At 52.8% G+C, this 21685-nt stretch overlaps 1 protein-coding gene across 7 annotated transcripts in view; it reads left to right on the forward strand.

Moving 5' to 3' along the window:
* The window catches only part of AKNA (AT-hook transcription factor), a 53376-nt gene that overhangs the window by 24916 nt on the left and 6775 nt on the right, over positions 1-21685 (forward strand). For 4 of the 7 annotated variants that reach the window (XM_037139472.2, XM_037139471.2, XM_037139469.2 and 1 more), the window contains exons 5-19: positions 611-767; positions 1433-1587; positions 4008-4067; positions 6288-6415; positions 6830-7061; positions 8597-8751; positions 8840-9004; positions 9812-10049; positions 10992-11098; positions 11837-12048; positions 13808-13967; positions 17075-17251; positions 18388-18503; positions 19186-19332; positions 20697-20792. In XM_037139472.2, the coding sequence (XP_036995367.2) occupies positions 611-767; positions 1433-1587; positions 4008-4067; positions 6288-6415; positions 6830-7061; positions 8597-8751; positions 8840-9004; positions 9812-10049; positions 10992-11098; positions 11837-12048; positions 13808-13967; positions 17075-17251; positions 18388-18503; positions 19186-19332; positions 20697-20792 (2305 nt within the window). The remainder of the gene's footprint in view (positions 1-610; positions 768-1432; positions 1588-4007; positions 4068-6287; positions 6416-6829; positions 7062-8596; positions 8752-8839; positions 9005-9811; positions 10050-10991; positions 11099-11836; positions 12049-13807; positions 13968-17074; positions 17252-18387; positions 18504-19185; positions 19333-20696; positions 20793-21685) is intronic. The other 3 variants (XM_037139474.2, XM_037139475.2, XM_053656204.1) reach the window with 3 other exon arrangements.

Consider the following 21685-nt stretch of genomic DNA (forward strand, 5'->3'; position numbering starts at 1 on the left):
ATAATATTATTATGGTTATACTATGTTATTATAATAAATATAATTTTAAAATTGTTAGCATGAAAAACCACAGACTTTGGGATAAAAGCCAGGTTATAATCCCAGCTCACGAGTTTATCAGTTGGAGGTTTTGAGTTAGTGACAACCCCTCTGAGTCTCAGTTTTCTCTCCTGTAGAATGGGAATGATGGTCCCTGCCCTGCCTCCCTTTGGGGCCTTCCTTAAAGAGAGAATGAGCCCTGGCTGGTGTAGCTCAGTGGATTGAGAGCCGTCTTGTGAACCAAAGGGTTGCTGGTTGGATTCCTAGTCTAGGGCACATGCCTGGGTTGCGGGCCAGGTCCCCAATAGGGGGTGCAACCTTTTTTCCTCTTTTTTTCCCTCCCTTCCTCTCTCTAAAAATAAATAAATGAAATCTTTTAAAAAGAAAGAGAAAGAGAATGAAATGTCAGCCCTTGGCCCAGTCTTTGGCTTCCCCACCCAAGGGCCCCACAAAAGGAGGCGTTTATTATTACAGGCACGTTTGTTGAGTGCCTGAGTGAGTGAAGGTAAGGCCTTTTGTGGGGGGTGCGCCAGCCCTCACTTGGCTCTCCCTGCACCTCTCTCCCTGGCAGGTGAACCTCTACTCGGACCCACCCCAGCCCAGCCACAGCATCTGCACAGGGATGGTGCCCCAGGGGACCAAGGTCTTGTCCTTCACCATCCCACAGCCCCATTCTGTGCAGCGGTGGCCAGGGCCCAGCGAGGCCCTGCAGGCCTCCGAGGCCTCAGGTGAGTTGTGAGAGGAGGCATCGCGGGAGGGCCCCTTCGATCTGTGAGTCTGCCTTGGGCTGGCGCTGGCTCCAGGCCAGGGGAGGGAGAGATGGGAGGCCCCTTTGTGGGAAGTGTCCCACTTTAAGCCACAGCAGCCTGGGGGACGCCTCTGCCACTTGGCAACTGGGTGATCTTGGACGAGTTGCATGGCAAAGAGTGTTGTCACTGTGGAGCCCATATGGGGGCCAGGCCCTGTGCCCAGCCTTGCCACACACGGTCCCAGTTAATCCCCATGGCTGGGTGCATGCTGATGTTACCCCTGGGCAGTTAGAGACCAAGGCCCGGAGAGGTGAGCACAGGCTGCAGGCCCTACCACTACCTGGGGGAGGGCTGGGACTGGAACTCACCTCTTTCTAAGTGTGAGCCCACACTACTGACTGGGAGGGCCGAGGACTGACTGGGCTCCAGCTGTGTGGTTCTGGGCAGGTCCAGACCTTGTTCTCTCCTGTGAGTGGGGACAACGCTGTCCAGCCCACTTCTGTGGGCCCACGTGAGGGAGGCGTGATCGGGAGATCATTGAGCTGTGACTTGACAATGGAGGCAATGGTTTTGAGGTGCGGCATCAGTTCCTCAGTCCCAGGAAGCGCTTCCTGGTGCCATTGTTCAGTGGTTGCATATTCCAGGGTGGCCGTCAGCTCAAGGAGATCCGAGCCCCTCCTCGCCCTTCAGCACACCCACCCCAGGGTGGCTTCCGGAGAACCCAGGCGTCGCTCAGGACCAGCCCTCAGCAGAGAGGGCCCAGGTGCTGGCGTCTCAGGCTAGTCGATTCCTGGCCAAGGTGAGTGGAACCCCAGCCTTACCAGGGGACATGAGTCACGTGGAGAAAACAGAACCTCCGCCTGCTAACTTGATCGTGTCAAAAATGTGAGCCCCTCCCCTGGTTCCAGGCTCCTCCTCGTCACCCAGTGCAAGTTTAAGTCCTTTTGTGGCACTGCCTCTCATCAGACTCTCTCCTGCTGTGCTCGAAAGGGTCTCCTGGCTTGCCCCCGGGGCACTCTCAGCTCTCAGGATTCTGGAAGGGTAATGGGACCTCCACCCAACCTTTCCCCTTCACGATAAATCAGCCCCCTTTCTTAGTTTATTTCATCACAGAAGCCAACTCTCAGTCACCTCTCAAAGGGCCTTTATATTTTCATCAAACAGTCTAAATAATGGTGAATTGTTTTGTAAGTCTGTTTATAACTCTACACTTGGCCTTACTCTAAAAGTGGCTTAGAAAAAACATGCACTATAACCACATCACACAAACGGAAGTGAGCAAACTGGGGCAGAAAGGAAGTACGGGTAGAAAAATAAAATAAAATGAACTTAGGGGGAAGTGAGTGAACAAAGTATTCTGTTGGACCCTGAACACTACCAGATTCGTGTTTGGCTTTGAGCTTCCAGGTTGTCAATGCAAAAAGGGAAATGGGGTAATTACATATAACGCCATGTTCCGAAAACGAGTTCCTTCAGAGAAATACCAACATTTTTCTTCTCTTTTCTTCCTTCCTTTCTTTTTTTTTTCTTTTTTGCTAACAGCTTTCTTTCTTGAAGTACAATTCACTCATTTAAAGTTAATTTTTTGGTCATTTTTACTATAGTCACAGTCACGCACCAGCACCCCAGTCAACTCCAGAACATTTCCATCATCCAATAAGAAACTCCTTATCTACTGAGCAGTCACTCCCCACTCCCCTTCCTCCATCCCCTGGTGGCTGCGCATCCACTTTCTGCCTCAGGGGTTTGCCTGTCCTGGACATTTTGTGTAACAGTCGTCCTTCTGTGACCTGCTTCTTTCACTTGGCATAATGTTTCAGGCTCATCCCTGTAGTAATAGCACCAGCGCCACCACCGTTCTGGAGGACGGTGTCCCTGGAGAGAGGTTTCTCCCTGTCCCGTGCGTTGTAAAGGGAAGTAAAGCCAAGGGCGTCACACTGAGCAGGATGAGCCCTGATGAGCCAGAGTTGGACTGTCTGGTACAGGAGCCACTGATCACGTGGCTATTGACCAGTCCAGCCCGAGGGGCTACGTACAGGAAACCACGTGCTGGATTTCAAGGACTCCATGAAACAAAAAGGATGTAAACTACCTCATGGATCATTTTCTGAAGTGGATTACTTGTCGAAATAATATTTGAGATTTATAAAATATATTCAATTTAACTCACCTTTTCTACACTTTTCATATGATCACTAGAAAATCGGAAATTAGATATGAGCCTCCCCTACATTCTTATTTCATGTTATGTGGATTATATAATTATATAAATTTCTATGTTACTTTTCAACACTGATTTCGATAGAGCTTTACCAGGAATGATGCCCAAATCATCTTTTGCCTTTTGCCTATTATATTTAAAAATAGTTCTTGTAAAAGTAGTAGATGTACGTGTCAACGACCCTCCCACAGTGCACAGGTGTATTCAGGGAAAAGTCCTTCCTCCCACCCTACCCTTCTGTTCCATGCAAAAATGTGCAACACCCACACATGTGTTACAGAAATGGCCACGTAACTGTATGGTACCTTGGCTTTTTTAATGTCCCCGGTTTGAGTATTTCTTTCTGGGCCAGCAATAAATTCACTTTGTTCAACGTTCGAGGGACATCTGTCCTTCTGCCACTCAGTTCTCCCCAGAAACAATGTTTCAGTTTCTTGCATCTTTCTAGGGACAGTTTATTGTATAAAAGCAATTATATTTATATTTTTCCCTTTTTATTCTCCACATATTTTATACAGATGGTAGCATACTAGAAACACTGTCCTATACCTTTTTTAACCCCCTATTTTTAATGCTTAAAAGTCGGTCTTGGAGGCATTTACATCAGAACATATACACGTGCCTTTCTCTTCTTGCTGTCTGCATACTATTCCACAGACAGGCATTTAAACTGTTCCCCTGGCACCCACCCCACCCCCACCATGCTGCAGTGAATATCCTGCCTCAAAGTTCTTCATGCACCTGAATGAGTGGGCTTTGCTGCTGATAAATTCCCGGAGGTTCCCCTTTAATTTTCCCAAGGCTGTCCATGGCTGAGTTCAACGATGAAGTCAGTTTCTGGCACGCGCCTCTCTATCCTTGGCAGAAAACCCACTTCCTGAGGCGGGACCCAGCGCCCCGGGCCAAAGCGTGAATGTGAGTGAGTGCAGGAGTCCATAGGACTCATTTTCCAGGGTCCCGGTTAATGGGGTGCGTTTCCTTCTCTTCCCAATGTCCAGGTGGAGTCCTTTGCGGGCCTGATGCAGGCAGGACAGCTGACTCCCCAGGACCAACTCCAGGTACCGCCCACTCCAGCAGAAGCCCTTAGAGCTGCCAAATAACTGCTCTGTCTCCCATCGTGGAGTCTCTGAAGCCTCACTTGCTGCAAGACAGGCCAGAGAATCCCAGACACAGTGTCTCCTTTTAGAAGAAACAGCCTCTGCTTAGCTTTCCAATGATAATGATCATTGTATCACAGTAGTTACCACTTCCTGAGCCATGATGGTATGCCGGGCATCGTGGCAAGCTTTTTGAGTACATGATTTCATTTTATCATGACAACCCAGCAAGGCAGTTACAGTCATCACCCCAGTTAAACTGGGATGGGACTGAATCCCAGAGAGGTGACTTTTAGGCCACACAGCTAATAGGCAGCAGAGCCGGGAGCCAGGTCTGTCTGATTCCCAAGTCCAAGGTCATCATCACTGCCCTGCATGGCTTCTCACCAATTACCCTGCTCTCAGCAACCAGAAAGAGGCCTTTCCTTTTTTATTTTGTTTAGTATGATAGTAATTGCCAAAGAATTGAAAATCGTAGGAGGGGCGGCAAGTCACCATGGGGAACAGCCCTGATCTAGCCATTATTGGCTTACTTCCTTTTGGACTTTGGTATTTCTAGGTAACTCTCGTCCTGTGTAAAATTTCGTTTCTGCCGCATCAGCCAGGGTCCCAAAGGAGCAGATGGAGCGCTCAAAGCTGGGAGTGTAGGGTCAGTGAAGGGCCAGTTAGCAGGTGTGTGGCAGCATCAGGGGCCTGCCAGGGGACAGGGACACCCAGCAACTAGCACCTGCTCAGAGGCATCCCTTCCCAGGTCTCTCTCCTCTTGCCCTGTGACCTCTCACAGGTGCCTCCCACTGGACAGACCCCATGGGACGCCAGCGGCTGGGAAGCTCCATTGATGCTCGAGGCACAGAACAGGGTGGGGAGGGCGAGGGCCCAGAGGGACAGATGCAACACACCTGGTTTGCAGAAAAAATTATGGTGCAAGTATTTGCCCTGTGTAATTGTATAGACGCCGTGTGCATTTTCCAATCACAAACCTGTGATATGTATTGTATCACTCTGAGTGGCTGATCCAGGACCTTACATGCTATGCTAATAGAGGTCCCCTCTATGCTAATTCCTTCATAGACAGGGAGGTTGGGAGCTGCTGGAAAATCACACTTGACTGGGGACTATGGGGACTAGACACTAGGTTGTCCTTGGCCTCAGTCTGTCGTCAGCATAGTGTGAGTGGGATGGGATGGTACTACGCCAGGGTTAGTGATCCCACCTCCCGTAGTTTTAGCCACGTGTAGCTATTACCACATTTACTGTGCGGGCCAAGCATCATTGTTAGGTCCAAGAGCTCTGGAGCCAGAGGGCTAGGCTCAAATTCTGCTCTATAACTTGCTCACTCACCGTGTGACCATCACCAACTTTGTGCCTGTTACCTCCTCTTCAAATGAAGATGATAATATACCCAGCTTATTAGGGTTATGTTGAAAGTCAAAGGAGTAACATGAAGTGCTTTATGCTTTAGCCCAGAGCCTCAGTGCTCAGTAATGTTACTTATCTGTGTCAGTAGTGTGACGGTGATAACATCATCCGTCATGACAGTCTGTGAGGATTTGGGAAAGAGTAACTAAAGTTCCAGAACCCACAGTGTTGCAAAGTAAGAATGAAGACCATCCTGACTGGGTCGCTGAGTTGGTTGGAGCGTCATCCTGTACACCAAAAGGTTGTGGGTTCACTTCCCCAGTCCGGGCTCATACTTCGGTTGCAGGTTTGGTTCCTGGTCAGGGCGTGTATGGGAGGCAGTCAGTTGATGTCTCTCTCTCTCTCTCTGTCTCCTTTTCTCTTTCTCTCAAATCAGTAAACATAGCCTTGGGTAAGGATAGAAAATAAGTGAAGACCCACGGTCTCTGGTACTAGGTCCTTATGGGGACACACTGATGGCGTATTTGACACTACAACTGTCACGGAACATTGGGGTTCTCGTCGTTCTACCCAGGAAGGACTGGTGCTCCCCGGAGCTGGTACCGAGACTCTGCGCCCTGCCAGTCTGACGGCAGAGAGCTCGACCAGGGCAGGCAGGCTCCAGAGAGCCCCAGCCCCCCAGGGACTCAGAGGCCCCGAGGCCTCCGCAGGCCCGGGCTGAGTGCCATGGCGCTTCCATGGACTGTCTTGGCCCCTATGTTTACAGGGACTGAACGCACAGGGGCTGGGCGCTCAGCTCTTCCCCGCCTGGTGTGCTTTCAGGGCTTCCAGCGGCTGAAGGCTGCCCACTCGGCCCTGGAGGAAGAATACCTGAAGGCCTGCAGGGAGCAGCACCTGGCCCCGCAGCCCTCTGGCTCCGAGGGGACGCCTGAGAAGTTTGATCCTGGCAGGTACTTGCTAGGGAGGGAGGGAGGGTGCACCAGTGGGGGTGCACTTCACCTTCATAATTTATACACTAGGAAAGCAGGGAGAAGTCCTGTCCTGATTAGCCACATATGCAAATGGGTGAATACTGAAGGCTGAGATTTGTGTTTTTGTGGACTCACCGCAATGAGAAATGACCTTGGAGATAAGAGCTGAAACCCCTCATTGGAGAATGAGGAAACTGAGGCCAGAGGGGGCTGGCGTTTACTCAAGGTCCCATAGCCTATTGGTGCCAGAGGGGGACTCGGGCTGAGATCTCTTGATCCCAGTGGAATAGACCCTCCGTGTGCATCCTCTGGGGTCTGCTTGGAAGCCCATCTTCTGGACATGCCGATGTGGCTGCCACCCCCGGTTCTCAGTGCTGCTGTTTCCAATTCCAGGGAACTGGAGGCGGAGATATTCCAGCTGGGAATTCGCCTGGATGAGCTGAAGGACTACATGGGACAGAATCAGCAGGAGCCTGAGCAAGCAGGGTCAGACTCACCTCTGGACAGCCCCCCAGCCACGCCCTCCCCCCACAGGCCAACGTGCCTGTCCTCTCCCTCAAGACAAGCCCACACGCCGGCCAGCCAGACCCTCTGCCCAGAGGTACCTCTTTGCCCCATCGTGTTGGTTTGTTCCTTTATTTCTTCATTAATTAACTTCTTTACTTCCTACTTATGAAGGATGTACCATATGCCAGAACCCGTGACACATGGAAGGGACTCACTAGGAAATAAACAAAAACAAGGGTGGTTTCTACCCTCGTGGAGTTTTCTGTCTCATTGAACCAATTATACAGTTATATAATTATAATTTTGATCAGTGCTATGAAGGAGAATTATAGGGTTTTATGAGAATAGGTTACAGGGTAACGTAAATGAACTTGGGGGTCAGATAGACTTTCCCTGAGGAAATAATATTCAAATGAGATCTGAGAGTGAACAGGAATTACCAGGCACAGAAGAATTTCCAGCGGGGAAAACAGCCTGTGCAAAGGGCCTGTGGCTAGAGTATGAAAGTGAAGGGGCAGTTGCCTGAAAGATGTGGCTGGAGAGGCAGGTGGGGGCCCAGGATATAGGGGCTGGTGGGACACATCAAGCATCTGGTCTTAAACGGCTATGTTTTTCAACAGGACATGACATAAGAGGATATACAGGCAGGCCAGTCAGAGACCGGGAGGCGGCAGACAGACAGAGTGGTGAACATGGACTTGGGAGAGGTTTAGCAGGCACATTGACCGTACTTGAAATGGTGGTGAGAGGGAAGGGAACCAAGGATGACCTCCAGGCTTGTAGCTTTTGGTAATAGATGCATTTGGAGATTGTTCACTGAGACGGAAGACCCTGATCAAGGGCCGTATGTGGAAGGTGCTTGGTAGAATTTTTCTCCAGTCCACGTCACAGACCATGAGGGACTGTCATGATCTGTTTTGCGATGGTCACATGGGTGACCGAGGCCGAATCTCTGTGCCTTGTTGCCAGTGCTCCGTGCCCCCTGTGCTGCAAAGACTCATCTGGTGGTAGTTACAGCAAGAGAAGAGGCAGTGTGTTAGGTGGGCCAGTGCAGGTAGAGAGCTGGGCACTGGGAGAATACCCATGACCACTGATGTCTTGGGGCCCTGGGTTATAGGGGAAATTCTCTCACAGTGTGCTCTGCCCCAGAGGGTGGGAAACCTCTAGCAGGCGCTACCCCAGGTACTAACTGGTAAAAGGCCGAGAGCATGAAAGCTTCCGTGCTCTTGCAGTGAAGGTGTTTTGGGGGGCTGGGTGTCTATACTGAAATGGAAGGGGTCAAGAGAAATGCTTCTGGCGGGAAATCTAAGGCTGAAATCTCAGCTCTGCCCCTCTCTTCTGTGTGACTTTGGACAAATCATTTGCACCTCAGTTACATGTCTGTAAAATGGGTGGTAATAACCATATGTACTGATAGGATTGTTGTGAAGTACAGTGCCTGGCATGTAGTAGGTGCTCAGTTAATGACAGTGTTGAGAATCTCGTGGTCCAGCCCCTACATTTCTCACGCTCATGAAACATTGATGGTGTGGGCAAGTCTACCCTACTTTTGACTCTTTGCCACCCAGCACAAGCCTGACAGGAGGCAGGTCCCTAACAAGTGGTGTCTGTGTACCTGCTGAATCTCTGCTCCTCCTCCTTTCTGGTCCCCAGCCCGACGCCACCAGCGCTGACCCCTGCGCATTGCACGTGAACGGGGAGATGAGCCCCGCTGGCAGTGGGGTGGAGGCCAGGCCCCTGGGGCTCCCGGCCCGACTCAGGCACAAGGAGCTGCAGGGGGAGCAAGATTTCCATGGGCTCCTGGAGCGGTGAGTGCCCACCAGTCTGCCCCAAGGGCTGGATCTTGGCTGTTCCTGCTGGACAAGGGTCATGCCCCGTCCGTGTGTCCTTCTGCAGGTACCTCAGTGTGAAGTCCCTCCCAGAAGCTGTGAGGACAGAGGAGGAGGAGGAACAGAGCAGCACGCTGACAGTGGATGGGTCAGCTCCAGCTCCAGGGATGGCAGAGACTGGCAGGCTTTCCTCAAGGCAGCTCCCGGTGCAGGCTGGGAGAAGTCCCCTCGAGTACGTCCGTGAGCCCCTGCCACTTGTCCCATCCAACCCTGAAACAATGAGAGTGGTGATTGTCTCCGTGAGCGAGACAACTCTTCCCAACTTAGACATGGCTTAGACAGTGCCTTAGACCTGTAGCTCAGTGTCTCTCCACGTAAGCCACCAACAGCACCCAGAATGACTGGGGGCTGTGCAGGGCGTGATTTTCAGGAGGAGAGAAGCAGCCTTAAATAATGATATTCTCCTTGCCAGTCTCAGACCATCTAAGTGCATGAAGAGAGGGTCTCGGTGCTATTTTGTCTTTCTTCACCTTCCTTTCAAGAGAGAGGAGAGAGCAGGCCCCAGGCCCACAACCTTTAGCAAGCAACAGGATCTATCTAGAATATGGTAATATTGTTGTTGTGTTTCTTGTGTTCATTTTCAATGTTAGTTTCTTTCTGCAACACAAAACACTGCTCTTCTCTATAATAGTGACATGAAGTCTTTTTGAGTAGACCGAAGTTTATGGGAATGGCCCGAAATAGGGAAGATGGGATGCAAATGCCCGAAGCCTGGGAAATGACACTTTCACTCGTGTGTTTCCACACCATTTCCTCTATGCTATACTGGGTGGGTTTGATTGGCGTTGCATTTTGTAGTTGAGAAAATTGAAGTTCAGAGAGGGGAAGTGCCTTGCCCAAGGTCACACAGCCAGAAGGTAGCCAAATCAGCGTGGACATCCAGGGGTGTCTGATCAGTGCTTGTGCCCTGGATGCTCGACTCCCAACACGGGGCTGCCCGGCTCAGGCCAGGGCGTGACGTCCTTTCCTTCTCTGCCAGGGAGACTGTGGAGCAGATGGCACCCAGGAAACCAGGCTTCCGTGCACCCAGGGCCAGAGATGGGCCCCTGCTGGGCCTGGGCAAGGCCGAGGCAGCTCCTCTGGGCCTGGGTAGCCACGCGCAGGGCGCCAAGCCCACGGCGTCCCACCAGAGCAGTCTGACCAGCCTAGAGGGAAGCGGCGTCTCTGAGCGCCTTGCACACAAGTCTCTACGCCAGGCTGGTGGTGCGCATCCGGAGGTAGGTGTCCACACAGGGGAACGGGCTCAGAACCTCAGGGAGCTTTCTGCCTCCGGGCCTTTGCTCACCCCGTGCCTCCTCAGAAGGCCTGCTCCTGTCACTGCCAGTCACAGTCCTGCCCAACATACAGGGCGTATACCCAATGCCTGCCCTCTGCCTTAGCTTCGCCCACCTTGTCCCTCTGCCAACGGCTCCCGTTCCTCCTCTGAGAGAGCGTGTAGCCCTCCGAGCCTGCCCAGCACAGCTGGGGGGCTCATCCGTGACTCCGTGCCCTTTTTGTGCCACCGGAGCCGTGGTTTTAGACTGTTCCAGGATCACAGATCACTAGGGGAATGGGACGTACACTTATTCCCATAGAAGAACACATACGTAAGCAAGTACACACACACCCCTGTTGTCCTAATGAGCCCGTGGTAAGGAATCTGCACTAGACCATGAGCTCATGAGGGCAGGCACCTGGGTGACTCTCTTTGTGTCCTCTGTGCCTTGCTCGTGAGACCCGGCGTGCAGGAAGTTTGGAGGATTTCGTTCTCCTGATTGGTGGGGCATTTCTGTAGTCAGACAGGGCCATGGCAGCCCAGGCCCAGGCCAGAAGCCGCGTGGCGATGAGCATCCCCATCCCATAATGGCACTGCTTTCTCCTCTTTCTGTTCCTCAGCTCAGGAAATTTGCAGTATCCCTCACCAGGGCCCTGGCCCCCACCCCTCAGGGAAGGGGGACTTGCTCAGGGCCCTGTGTGAGTGCAGAGTCTCTGCTATTGGCCCGGTGAGACTGCACCCGCTGGGTGCCGAGGGCCCAAGCTGGGATGCTGGGAGCTAGGTCAGCCTCCCCAGACCAGTCTCTTAGCTTCTGGAATGTGAGGCCCAGGCCAGGGTTTGGGAAGGTCTTCCTAGTCTGCCTCGGGCACATTCCTCAGACTTAAAGGGACACTGCCTCTTACAGGAGTCCTGGATGGCGTCACCCGAGACAGACAGTGGCTTTGTGGGCTCAGAAACCAGCAGAGTGTCGCCCCTCACCCAGACCCCAGAGCATCGGCTCTCCCATATCAGGTATACCCCGGGGACCCCTACCATTGTCCCATTAGTGCCACACACCGGGGATAGCCTGGGAACCAAGGTGGCCTGTGAGCCCAGAACAGGTGGATGGGCTGGGTATTCTCAGAGACCTCACCATCCCCTCAGCAGTGGTTCCTTCCCCCATCTTATTGGTGGAGGGGGACTGAGGCTCAGAGAGGGAAAGTGACTTGCCCAGCATCACTCAGCCAATTAGCGACAGACCAGAAAATAAACATTTGTTGAGCAAATAACGAGTGAACAGTGAGTAAATAAGAACTGGAGGGTTGTGTGAGGTGAGCAGAAGACAAGGCCAAAAGGCCCTTGGGGTGGCTGCTTGGGGAAGGGGTGGCTGGAACCCCAAGGGCGAAAAGAGAGGGTGGAGAGGACTTAGGTGACTTAGAAGACTCATGGTCTTCAAGGCCAGGTGCAGGCCCCTCAGGAGTCCCACATGGCAACCCAGGGCCGCGTGGGGAGAACGGTTAGAAATTCTACTTCCTTGTGGATTTTCTAAGAGCCCATTTGAGCTTTATAATTTTGCCTCCGTTGGTGGACAGATGTGAAACTGTAGTTTGTAAGGAAATGCGTGTGTAACGGGGCGCCTCCTCAGAAAGACTCCTATCCTGGGTACACAGTCCTGTAAGCAGGAGGTCACTGGTTCAGGGTGTGGGGGCTCGGAGGCTGTGGCCTTGCTCTGTGTGACCTCATAGTGTCCCTCTCTCTGTGACCCACCAGAACCCCAGGGACACTAGCCCAGCCCTTCACTGCTTCTGTGCCCCGGGATGCAGCCTCCCACCCCCGGGCCAGGGATCTTCCTGTCCCCAGAAGAGCCACTGAGCCAAGAACACCCAGGAGCCGAACCCAGAGACACCCCTTCACGCAGGACAGTCCTCTCCGGCAGAGGGCACCCAGCTTCCGCCTGGAGCCGGGGATGGCAGCCGACGTGGGTGAGTGGGTGCACCTGGGTCGGCCAGGACCTGGGGGTGCCCGGGTTGCCTGGATTAGAAAATCAAACCAACCCCAAACTTGCATTACCCTTCAGGATACAGAATATCATACAGGTTCACCGTAGGAAAATTTGAAATTAGCTAGGGCAGGCAAAAGGGAACAAAAGAAAAAAATGTGCTGCAAACTGTCACTGCGGACGTCTTGGAGCAGAGCCTGTGAGACGCCTTCTGTGCTGTGTGTGTGTGTGTGTGTGTGTGTGTGTGGATTTACATACACTTAAAACAGAAATAGGGTACGTTAACATTCGATAACCTTTTTTTCACTACACATTGTATTTTGAACACATTCCGTGTCTATAAAAACTATCTGTAATTTATTTTTTTACTTTTAAAAATGCGTGTGAGCTTTCTGTTGAAATAAAACGTACAGGAAAGACCATAAATTGATGAACCTTCTCAAAGTGAACACAGACGCAGAAAACGCGACATGCTCAGAGCGCCACAGTCCCCTCGAGCCCCTTCTCTTGCCCCCGCCCGCCCCCAAAGGTAACCGTGGCTCTGACTTCTGACCCCTCAGATTAGCTTTGCCTCCTTTTAAGGTTCATCACTTACATTTTTTAAAATTAAACTTTAATTGAAAGTTTTATTAATTACTGGTAGGTTCACAGGCAGTTGTAAGAAATAACACACCGAGATCCTGTGTGCCATTCACGCAGCTTCCCCCAGTGATCACGTCGTGTGGAATCACGGTGCGGTGCCAACCAGACACTGTCGGGGACCCGGTCCGGGTCCCTCCACAGCACAGGACCCTCGTGTGGCCCCGCTAGAGACACACCCCCTTCCCTCCTGCCTCCACCCTCTCGTTAGCTCCCGGAAACTGCTACTCTCTTCCCCATGTCTATAATTTTGCCATTTCTAGAAGGTTATTTGTATAAATGGTATCATATAATTTATAACCTTTTGGGATTGGCTTTTTCACTCAGCCTAATTCTCTGGAGATTTTTCTAGATTGTTCCATGTATTTGTGGGTTTTTTCTTCATCTATCACTCAGTAGTATTCCGAGGGCTCATTGTTTGTTTAAGTTTTTTTTTTATTTTTAGAGAGAGGAGAAAAACATCAATATGTGGTTGCCCCTTGCACACCCCCTACTGGGGACATGGCCCGCAACCCAGGCATGTGCCACGACTGGGAATTGAACCGGCAACCCTTTGGTTCACTGGCCAGCACTCAGTCCATTGAGCTGCACCAGCCAGGGCGGGCTCATTGTTTTTAATGCACAGGCCAGATTAATGGTCTTAACCTCCGGTTGCCGATCCCTTTGGGAGACCGGAGTCATGAATGCTCTCCCCCAAAACATGCTGTCAGGCAAAGGTGTGACTAATTTCAGGGAGAGGTGGAGGCTCCAAAGCTAATCGCAGGACAGCACGGTGAGCTATGTGACAGAGTCTGGGGGACTCACGTGAAGCACAGGGAGCCCTTTGTAGGGGGAGGGTCCCGGAGATTCGGATCCGGTGCCAGAAGAGTGGACTGGGAGGGGCATTGTAATTAGAAACAGCTCAGCAGGCCCAGCACAGCACCCCAGGCTCCCAGCGAAAACCACGTCTCCTGGTTTTGAGGTTAGTGGGTCACTGCCTCATCAGGAGCTTCATCTGTGACCTCTTCACCCCTATCCCCCGCAATCTTCCACCCTTACAAGTTTGCACACTGCTGAGCGTCTTCTCCACATCAGCTCACTTTGGGCTCGTTCTGCCTCCCTAGCGGTGCCTGGCTCACAGTTGGAGGGGCGAAAGCGGATTTCTGAACAGCTCCACCCCAGCACGAGAGTCAGCCCACCCTCCACCCCGGCCCCTGCAGCTGCTGCTCTGCCCCGTGGACCAACCGAGACCACCCCGGCCCTCCTCACCAGGACAGGGCGAGAGTAAGTCAGATGCCTGGTTGTCATAGAGACGAGAGAGTGAGGCTCAAGGGAGGTAGGGGCTGGCTCAGCCTTCACGGCCAGTGGTGGCTGTGCTGGGCCCGGCGGAGGCAGGCGTCCCGCCTTTCTGGCTGTTTCTGCGGGACCTCGTGGATCCAGACTTGGAGGACACGTCTCCAGACAGTGGGAAATGAGCTAGAGGTTCGCCTTTCTGGGGCTGAAACCCCTCTTCCTGTCCCCAGCATTTCCCTTCCCAGGCGGGAAGGGGAGCTCACCAGGGATAGATTTTCTGCAGTTGCGTGTTCTCGTATGAACTGAGAAGAGGCTGCTTTTCAGTTTTCGTCACTTCCATCCAGCACAACTTCTCTACTAAGAAAGTTGTTCCTGGCATGGTTGAACAGAAATGGGGAAATAGGTTGGCCAACCCTCTTACCTCTCCTCTGAGTTGCTTTTGGCCGAGGACCAATCACACACCCCTTTTGTGGGGTTGGGGTGTCTGTTTCAGAACCGCAGGGTGCCCTGGGGAGACTGCTGTGCAGTGACCGTCAGAGGCCTCTGCGGCTCTGTGGTCATGGGGCCGCCTGGCATGTGGTCTCTGTGTAAAGTCGGTCTGGCCGCAGGTCCGAGTTTAGCAGGTGTACTCCGCAGTCTCCCTGACATCAGCCTAGGACTTAGAGGCTTATTTGCCTGTGATATGCCAGGCCTTGGGAATACAACAGTGGACAAGACACTGTCCTCAGCCTCATAAGGCTCATGAGGACACCCCTCTGTCCTCTTGTAGGACGAGGAAACATGTGGTCACACCCTAAGTGTGATAAGTACAGGGATGGAGAGACTCAAGGGACTGTTGAAACACAGGGAAGGGACATTAGCTCAATCAGAGGCTTCAGGGAGGGCTTCCTGGGGGAAGTGGTGTCTCAGCTGAACCAGAGGAAGAGGCATGAAAGAGTGTCTCGAGCAGAGGGAACAGCATGTGCAAAGCACTCGAGATGAGAGGTACCATCAGCTTGGAGGAGTCAAACGTTCATTCTGTCCAGATTCTTGGGTGCGAGGTGATGGGTGTTGAGCAGTAAAGGCAGAGAGAGTTTGATGGGGGGACCTTGGAGGGCCTCAATGCTGTGGTTAGAGGTTTGGATGGGGGCTCGGCTCAGAGGTGTTCACTGAATATGTGTGAATGAATAAAGACTCGAGCCCTGGCCGGTGTGGCCCCATTAGCCAGCCATTTCTACAGCCAGCTGGGTGTCGCCCGGTAAACCGAAAGGTCGCATGTTCGGTCCCCGGTCAGGACGTGAACAAGTACGAGAGGCAGCTGGTCAGTGTTTGTGTTGCACTGATGTCCTCCCTCTGCCTCCCTCCCTTCCCTTCTCTCTAAACTCAATAAGCATGTCCTGAGGTGAGGATTAAAAAAAAAGACTCACCGGAGACAGTAAGGGGGATTTTAAGCAGAGGAATGTGGGGTGAGGCTTACATTTTAGAAGGAGTTCTGGCTGCCACAAGGGTGACGAGGGAGGCCGGGCCAGGAGGGAGGGGCCGTGGGAGGGAAGGGGGTGCCTCTGAGAAGACATGTCTAGGCGTTGGGCCCACAGGACTTGGTACTGGGTTCACTTCAGGTGTGTTCAGGAAAGGAGAAGGGTCTAGAATGTCCGATTTGGGGCTGGCCATACAGTCGGAGGCTGACATGGGGGTGGGAGCCCAGCAGGGGGAGTAAGTTTGCAGGGAAAGATGAATTTTAAGTGCCAGCTCAGTCCCTAAAGAATTAAGTCAGGAAAATTCAGATTCTGATTTTAAAAGAAGAAGCCAGAGACAGTGACACCCAGGCGGGCGTTCCAAGTCCCAGGCCCTCATTCAGTGGCCTTTGGCCTGGGTCAGGAAGCCAGAGCTGCCCGGGCCCTGCCCTCCAGGGGTTAACTGGTGGCAGAGCTCTGGCTCTCGAGATCGAGATCGCCGCCCTCACAGTTTGCCTTGGAAACCTCAACAAGCGTCTCCTTGGGGATTGCCAGGGGAACTGACTGCCCTTGGACACGCTCCGCACTGGGGCGCAGCTAGAGAGAGGCCTCCCAGTCCCTCTTGTGGACTCATCTGAGAGCTGATGATTGCTGGAGGGGATGCCAGGGGACACTCACTGACAAGTCCAGGGGTCACCAGGCAAGAGCTAACCCTGAGGGGGGCCCCCCACTCCGAAGCTGGCCCCCAACAGCAAGCACATGGAGAGCCCGCATCAGCCCAGGGGACAGCAGTGCCGAAGCAGACTCTGACTCTCTGTTGGGGTTGGGGTGGGGGGGATTGTCCAGGTGGGATTATCTGCCACAGTGCCAGCGACACCTTCAGAATGAGGCTAGAGAGAAATGTGGTTGGAGAGAAATGCAGATAGTATTCCCTCCCTAGATGCTAGTAGCTCACTGAGATAACTTCCAATAAGGGGTTGCATTGTGTTTGGGGTTCACGGGGATTCCGGCAGCCCCTTACTCTGCTCCCTCTTGAAGCCTGGAGTCCTGTTTGTTCGGTCACGATCCCAGAGCATCTGGGAGGTGCGGGGGTCTCGGGGGTCATGTGTTGGGGAGGCCTGCTCCCTTGCCTGCCAGTGGCTCGCTGTCTGGCCGGAGAGGCACGTATGTGAGCATCTCCTGCCAGGAGCAGAGAGAGGGGCTTGAACAATAGGAAGCATTTGGGGGAACCGAGGAGGGAAGGGTGGCTGAAAGGATAGTTAGGATTTCTATAGACAGAGGTAGAAGAAGGGGGGCAGCCCAGGAGCCAAGGAAGGTCAGAATTCGGATTTTAAAGGGAAACTTCAGCCAACACCCTCTGTATTCTGTACCCTTGTCTCTGTCTTAAAGATTGGTCACTCGTGGCTCCGAAAAGCAACTCAGAGGCCGGGCATGGTAGGACAGATGAGCCTCGGAGGGAGTTATGCTTTGTGCGCTGAAAGCGCCGGGACGCAAAGTCAGAGAGGTTCAAGATGAAGAGCAGGAACTGTGGACACATAGGAACGGTTTAGAATGAAGTGCCTCCTAGCAGGGGACGAAGGCTGCGCCCTGGGGCAGAGCTCTGGGGGTGGCTGCAGCTCCGTTCATGTGCGTCTGCTCCTTGTTTCCGTCCCCACCCCACCCCAGCCAGGCCATCCGCGAGCTACAGCAGGAGGTGTCCCGGCTCCAGCTCCGGCTGGAGGACAGCCTGCACCAGCCACCTCAGGACAGCCCCACACAGCCCGCGTCCACATACGACCGCCCTGCCCGGGCCCGGGACTGGCCAGCAGATTCCCCGGCCGCCTGGGGCTCTCACTATGGCAGGTGGGTGGCCCCAAACTCCCACCCTTGTGCCCTGGGGGCAGCCACAGGAGGCAGACGTGGACGGCCTCTGGCTTCTTCCAGATGTGTGGACGTGGCACAGCCCCTCCCTCCCTCATGCATTTAACCGTTCATTCACTCTTACTTCTTTTTTACTGTGTTATATTTGGTGCATGAAAATATCATAAACATGTGTGTTAATAATAGAGTCTGATACAATGAATACCCCGGACCTCACCACCCAACCGAAGAGCTACAGTATCTTCGGGACTCTCACCCTTCCCCCCACTCGCCCAGCGGATGTCCCTCCAGGATGATAACAAGATCAGTGGACTAGGGATGGATGTCTGGGAGGGCGCTAGGTTAAGGGTTCTGGGGACATTGTCTCACTGATCCTTCCAACAACGCTCTGAAGTAATTGCTCTTATTATCCCCATTTGACAGATGAGCAAACCGAGGGTCAGAGAGGCCCAGATCCATTGCCTGTGATTCTGACCCCAGGGTCTTTAGTTTGGACTTCCTTGCTCTCCTCTTCCCATTAAAAGTATTTCTCTGGGCTGGCCCCTCACTGATCATCTTTGAAGGCTGCATAAAACCTGCCCTGGCCAGATGGCGCTGTTGGTTGGAGTGTCATCCTGAACACTGAAAAGTTGGGGGTTGGATTCCCAGTCCGGGCACATGCGTAGGTTGCAGGTTCTGTCCCCAGTTAGGACATGTAGGGCATGTACCAAGGTTGCAGGTTTGATTCCTGGTCACAGCACATATGGGAGGCAAGCAATTAATGTTTTTCTCTCACATCGAATGTTTCTAGAGAGAAGGACTCTCTCTCAAATCAGTAAAGATTTTTTAAAAGATTTTATTTATTTGTTTGTTTTTAGAGAGAGGGGAAGGGAGGGAGAAAGAGAGGGAGAGAAACATTGATGTGTGGTTGTCTCTCATGTGGCCGTCACTCGGGACCTGGCCCGCAACCCAGGCATGTGCCCTGACCCGGAATTGAACTGGCAACCCTTTGGTTCGCAGCCTGTGCTCAATCCACTGAGCTACACCAGCCAGGGCTCAAATCAGTAAACATATTTTTAAAAAACATTAAGACTGCATAAAACCTCACCTAGTGACATCAGCTCTCCCTCTTTTGCTAGTAAATCCACAGAGAGACTGTCCAGTGAGCCTGGAGGTGCTGAGCAAGCTGTCCCCACAGGAAGGCGGCGAGCCAGGTCCTCCTCGGTGCCTCGGGAGCTGCCCCGACTGTCCTGGAGTAAGTGACCATCTGCCAAAACTGGTTTCTGGAGGCCACCATCTGGGCTCGTTGGTTCAGTGGTGAGGGACCGCGGCAACGGGCTTAGAAAAAACTTGAAGAAGGCTTTTGTGCGACTGTAAGATATACACAGGGCCGGCAGAAGTCAGGCCTGCGTGTGGGAGGAATAATTCATAGTTTTAATTCGAACACTTCCCCTAAAATGTCATAGGGTGTGCTTGAGTGTGATATTGTTATGCTACAGAATTACATGCTTGTGATTTTGTAATAAAAAAGAGGCATTATTTGTGCCGGACCCTGTAGATCACCCCACTTAATCTTCACTGCAAGACGGGCCATAATATCCACGTTCTGCCGTATAAGGAGACCCAAGCCCAGAAGTGCAGGGAACTTGCTTAAAGTAACACAGCTCGGGAGCCAGTGGCCAGGTGGTCCACCTGTCCCGTGCAGTCAAAGGGACAGTTAACAGTATAGGAAAGATAGTTCCTGCCTCCCAGGATTGCCGTGGGGTGCACAGCATGGCGCCAGCCGTGTGTCTAGACCAGTGCTGAGCACAAAGGCGGGGGTCCGGGTGTGCGGGCTCTTTCCACAAAGGGGTGGATCTGGGATTAGATACACTCACTCCCCGAGCTGGATGACCCACCTGTCTGCCCGCTCCGATGCCCCTCTCTTTCCACCCTAGGTCCTGAATCTGAGCCAGCCTCCCCGCGGCTGTCCTCTGAGAAGGGCAGGACCACCAGGGACAGCCCAGAGGCAGCTCGGGACAAAATGAGAGGAATTCGCAGTACCAGTCGGCCAGACAGGGTCACCTTCCGGGGCCAGTATACAGGTGGGCCAGGAGGGAGGGCTGGGATGGGATGGGTGCTGTCCCCGAGGTGGTCTTCTCTATTGTGAGAAGCCTCTGCCATTCAGCCATTCGAACAGTATCATTTCTTCGAGTTCTGGGATGTGGAAAACTTCAGGGAGCGTGGCCTCTGTGAATCTTGGTACTTCTGTTCATTCAGCAAATGGTTTTTCATGCCTCCCCACTGCCAGGGCCCATGCTTGGTTCAGCACATTCAGCTGGTCAATCAGAACGAGGTTTATGAGGCAGCTGCTGTTTGCTGGACCTGGGCTACAGGACAAACGCAGAATCATTTACTCCTGCCCGACCTTCAAGTCTGATTCCCCAGGGGGCCCCTCTGTCTTAGGAACCAGGCACCCAGCACATAATGAAGCTTGAGGTGACACTTAGTAGGATTTTAAAGTGCTTAACATTAAAGCAAATATGGAGAGGGCTCCTACTTTCGTGAATCTGACTATCTAGAGAAGACATAACAAATCATCGTTAACAATAAATGTGTAAATTATCATAGTAAGTGAATTATAGACATGGCCTTCACCCACCCCTTACCGGGAGGGACAGTGGTTAACCTCAGATCCGTACAGCTGAGCCCTGGGGACAAGGCAGAAGACAGGAGGCACTTGCCCTGCCCCCGTGGGGTAGATGGAGGCCAAGGAGTTAGAAGTGAGAACAACAGTGAGTCCAGGGGACCCCAGAGCAACACACGGCGTATAAAATGGGAACCCTGTAATGGCAGAGGGGAGAGAAATGACCAGTCGTCAGGTGACATGCAGATCTTAGTTAAGACTCAGGGACGCACCAGGCTGGGGATGGGGTAAGGGTCTGAGGGTCTGACCAACTTTCTGACAACACTGAGTGCTCTCTATCTGCCAGGCGCTCGGCAGCCTACCCCATGCCTACGGCCCCGTGCGCTTCTCCCAGCAACCATGTGGAAGCCGTTGTGACTACGGGGTGGACCTGGAATGAGGTGCACCCACTCCTGAGCTGCTGGGCCCCCTTGCACATGCCATTCCCATCCCAACCAGCCAGCCGGGGCGTGTTGATTGCTTCTGTAGGTGGGGAACTGAGCAGGTAGTACCCCAGTAGGACCTGACATGAAGTGGGCATCTGAGAGAGCTCTCCGTAAACAGAAAGATCAGTGTATCTGTATGTACATGTATATACGTACATACACACGTATATTCATAGACACGTATTTACGCATATACATATTGTGCGTGAGTGCACGCTACAAGAGAGCGCCTGTTCAAACCATTTGGAGCGAGAGGAGAGAGGTCGTGATACGAAGTCCCCCTCAATTCTGCAGCCATGTAGGGAGCTGACATTGAAATTTCTGTGTTCATCCCCAGGCCAGGAATACCATGTTCTGACCCCTAAGATTGTCCCAAGAAGCAGTAGCACAGTCTCCTGTCCCCACTGCCAGCCTGTTAGGACCCAGGACACAGGTAAGGAATGGAGGCGGCCACGGCAGTGAGGCTGCAGCTTCCTCTCTCCGGGGAGGGGCCCGTGGGGCCAGACATGGGCCTGCCCTGAGCTGGGAGGCAGGTCCAAGGCACAGACAAGGGAACCAGATTTTTCTGGGATTCTCAGGCCCCCCAGGGTGTCCTGTCTTCACACCTGTTGCCCCAGGTGCTGCCGCCTAAAGCCTCCCTCCTTGACCTTGACATGGAGAAGCCATGGACATGATTTAAGACGTTCGTGAAGGGTCCGAGTAGGAGGGTGCCAGGCAGCAGTGGGGCGGGCAGCAATGACTGCATCTTCTCTCCCCTCCATCCTCCCTCCACTCCCCATCCTTTCTCCCAAGCCCAACGGGGAAGAGTAGTGGGAGAGCGGTGGCCTGAGAATGTGGACGGCTGTTGCAAGTCCCAGATCTGCCACTGACTTGCTGTGTGACCTTAAACAAGTCCCTTAACTTGTCTGAGCCTCAGGTTCCACATCCATAATGAAAGGGTAGAAGATGGGCTCCGGGGTCCCTTCAAGCAATGATGATGATACTGATGAAGCTGTCATTTGTTAAGCCCCTACTGTATGTAGGGCATCACACTAAGGGTTTTAACAAACACTAATCCTCCCACTTCTAGGAAGTAGATTTTGTCACTTTTATTCTTACTCCCATTGTATGAGTGAGGAAGCTATACGCGAAGAGGTCATGTAACTCGTCCAAGGACATAGAGGTTACAAGTGGTGGAGTCACCATTTGAACCCAGACCTGTGACTCCAGAGCCCTGGCACTTCACCATGTCCCTCTGCCTTGGCTGGAGTTCCAATAGTCTTTCCATCGTCCATTCATTTGTTCCCATACCTTCCCGCACTGGGCCCCGGGCCCTTTTCCCAAGAA

Source organism: Artibeus jamaicensis, unplaced genomic scaffold, assembly GCF_021234435.1.
Source record: "Artibeus jamaicensis isolate MK-2021 breed Jamaican fruit bat unplaced genomic scaffold, CSHL_Jam_final scaffold_1964, whole genome shotgun sequence".
In the NCBI taxonomy this organism is placed as follows: Eukaryota; Metazoa; Chordata; class Mammalia; order Chiroptera; family Phyllostomidae; genus Artibeus; species Artibeus jamaicensis.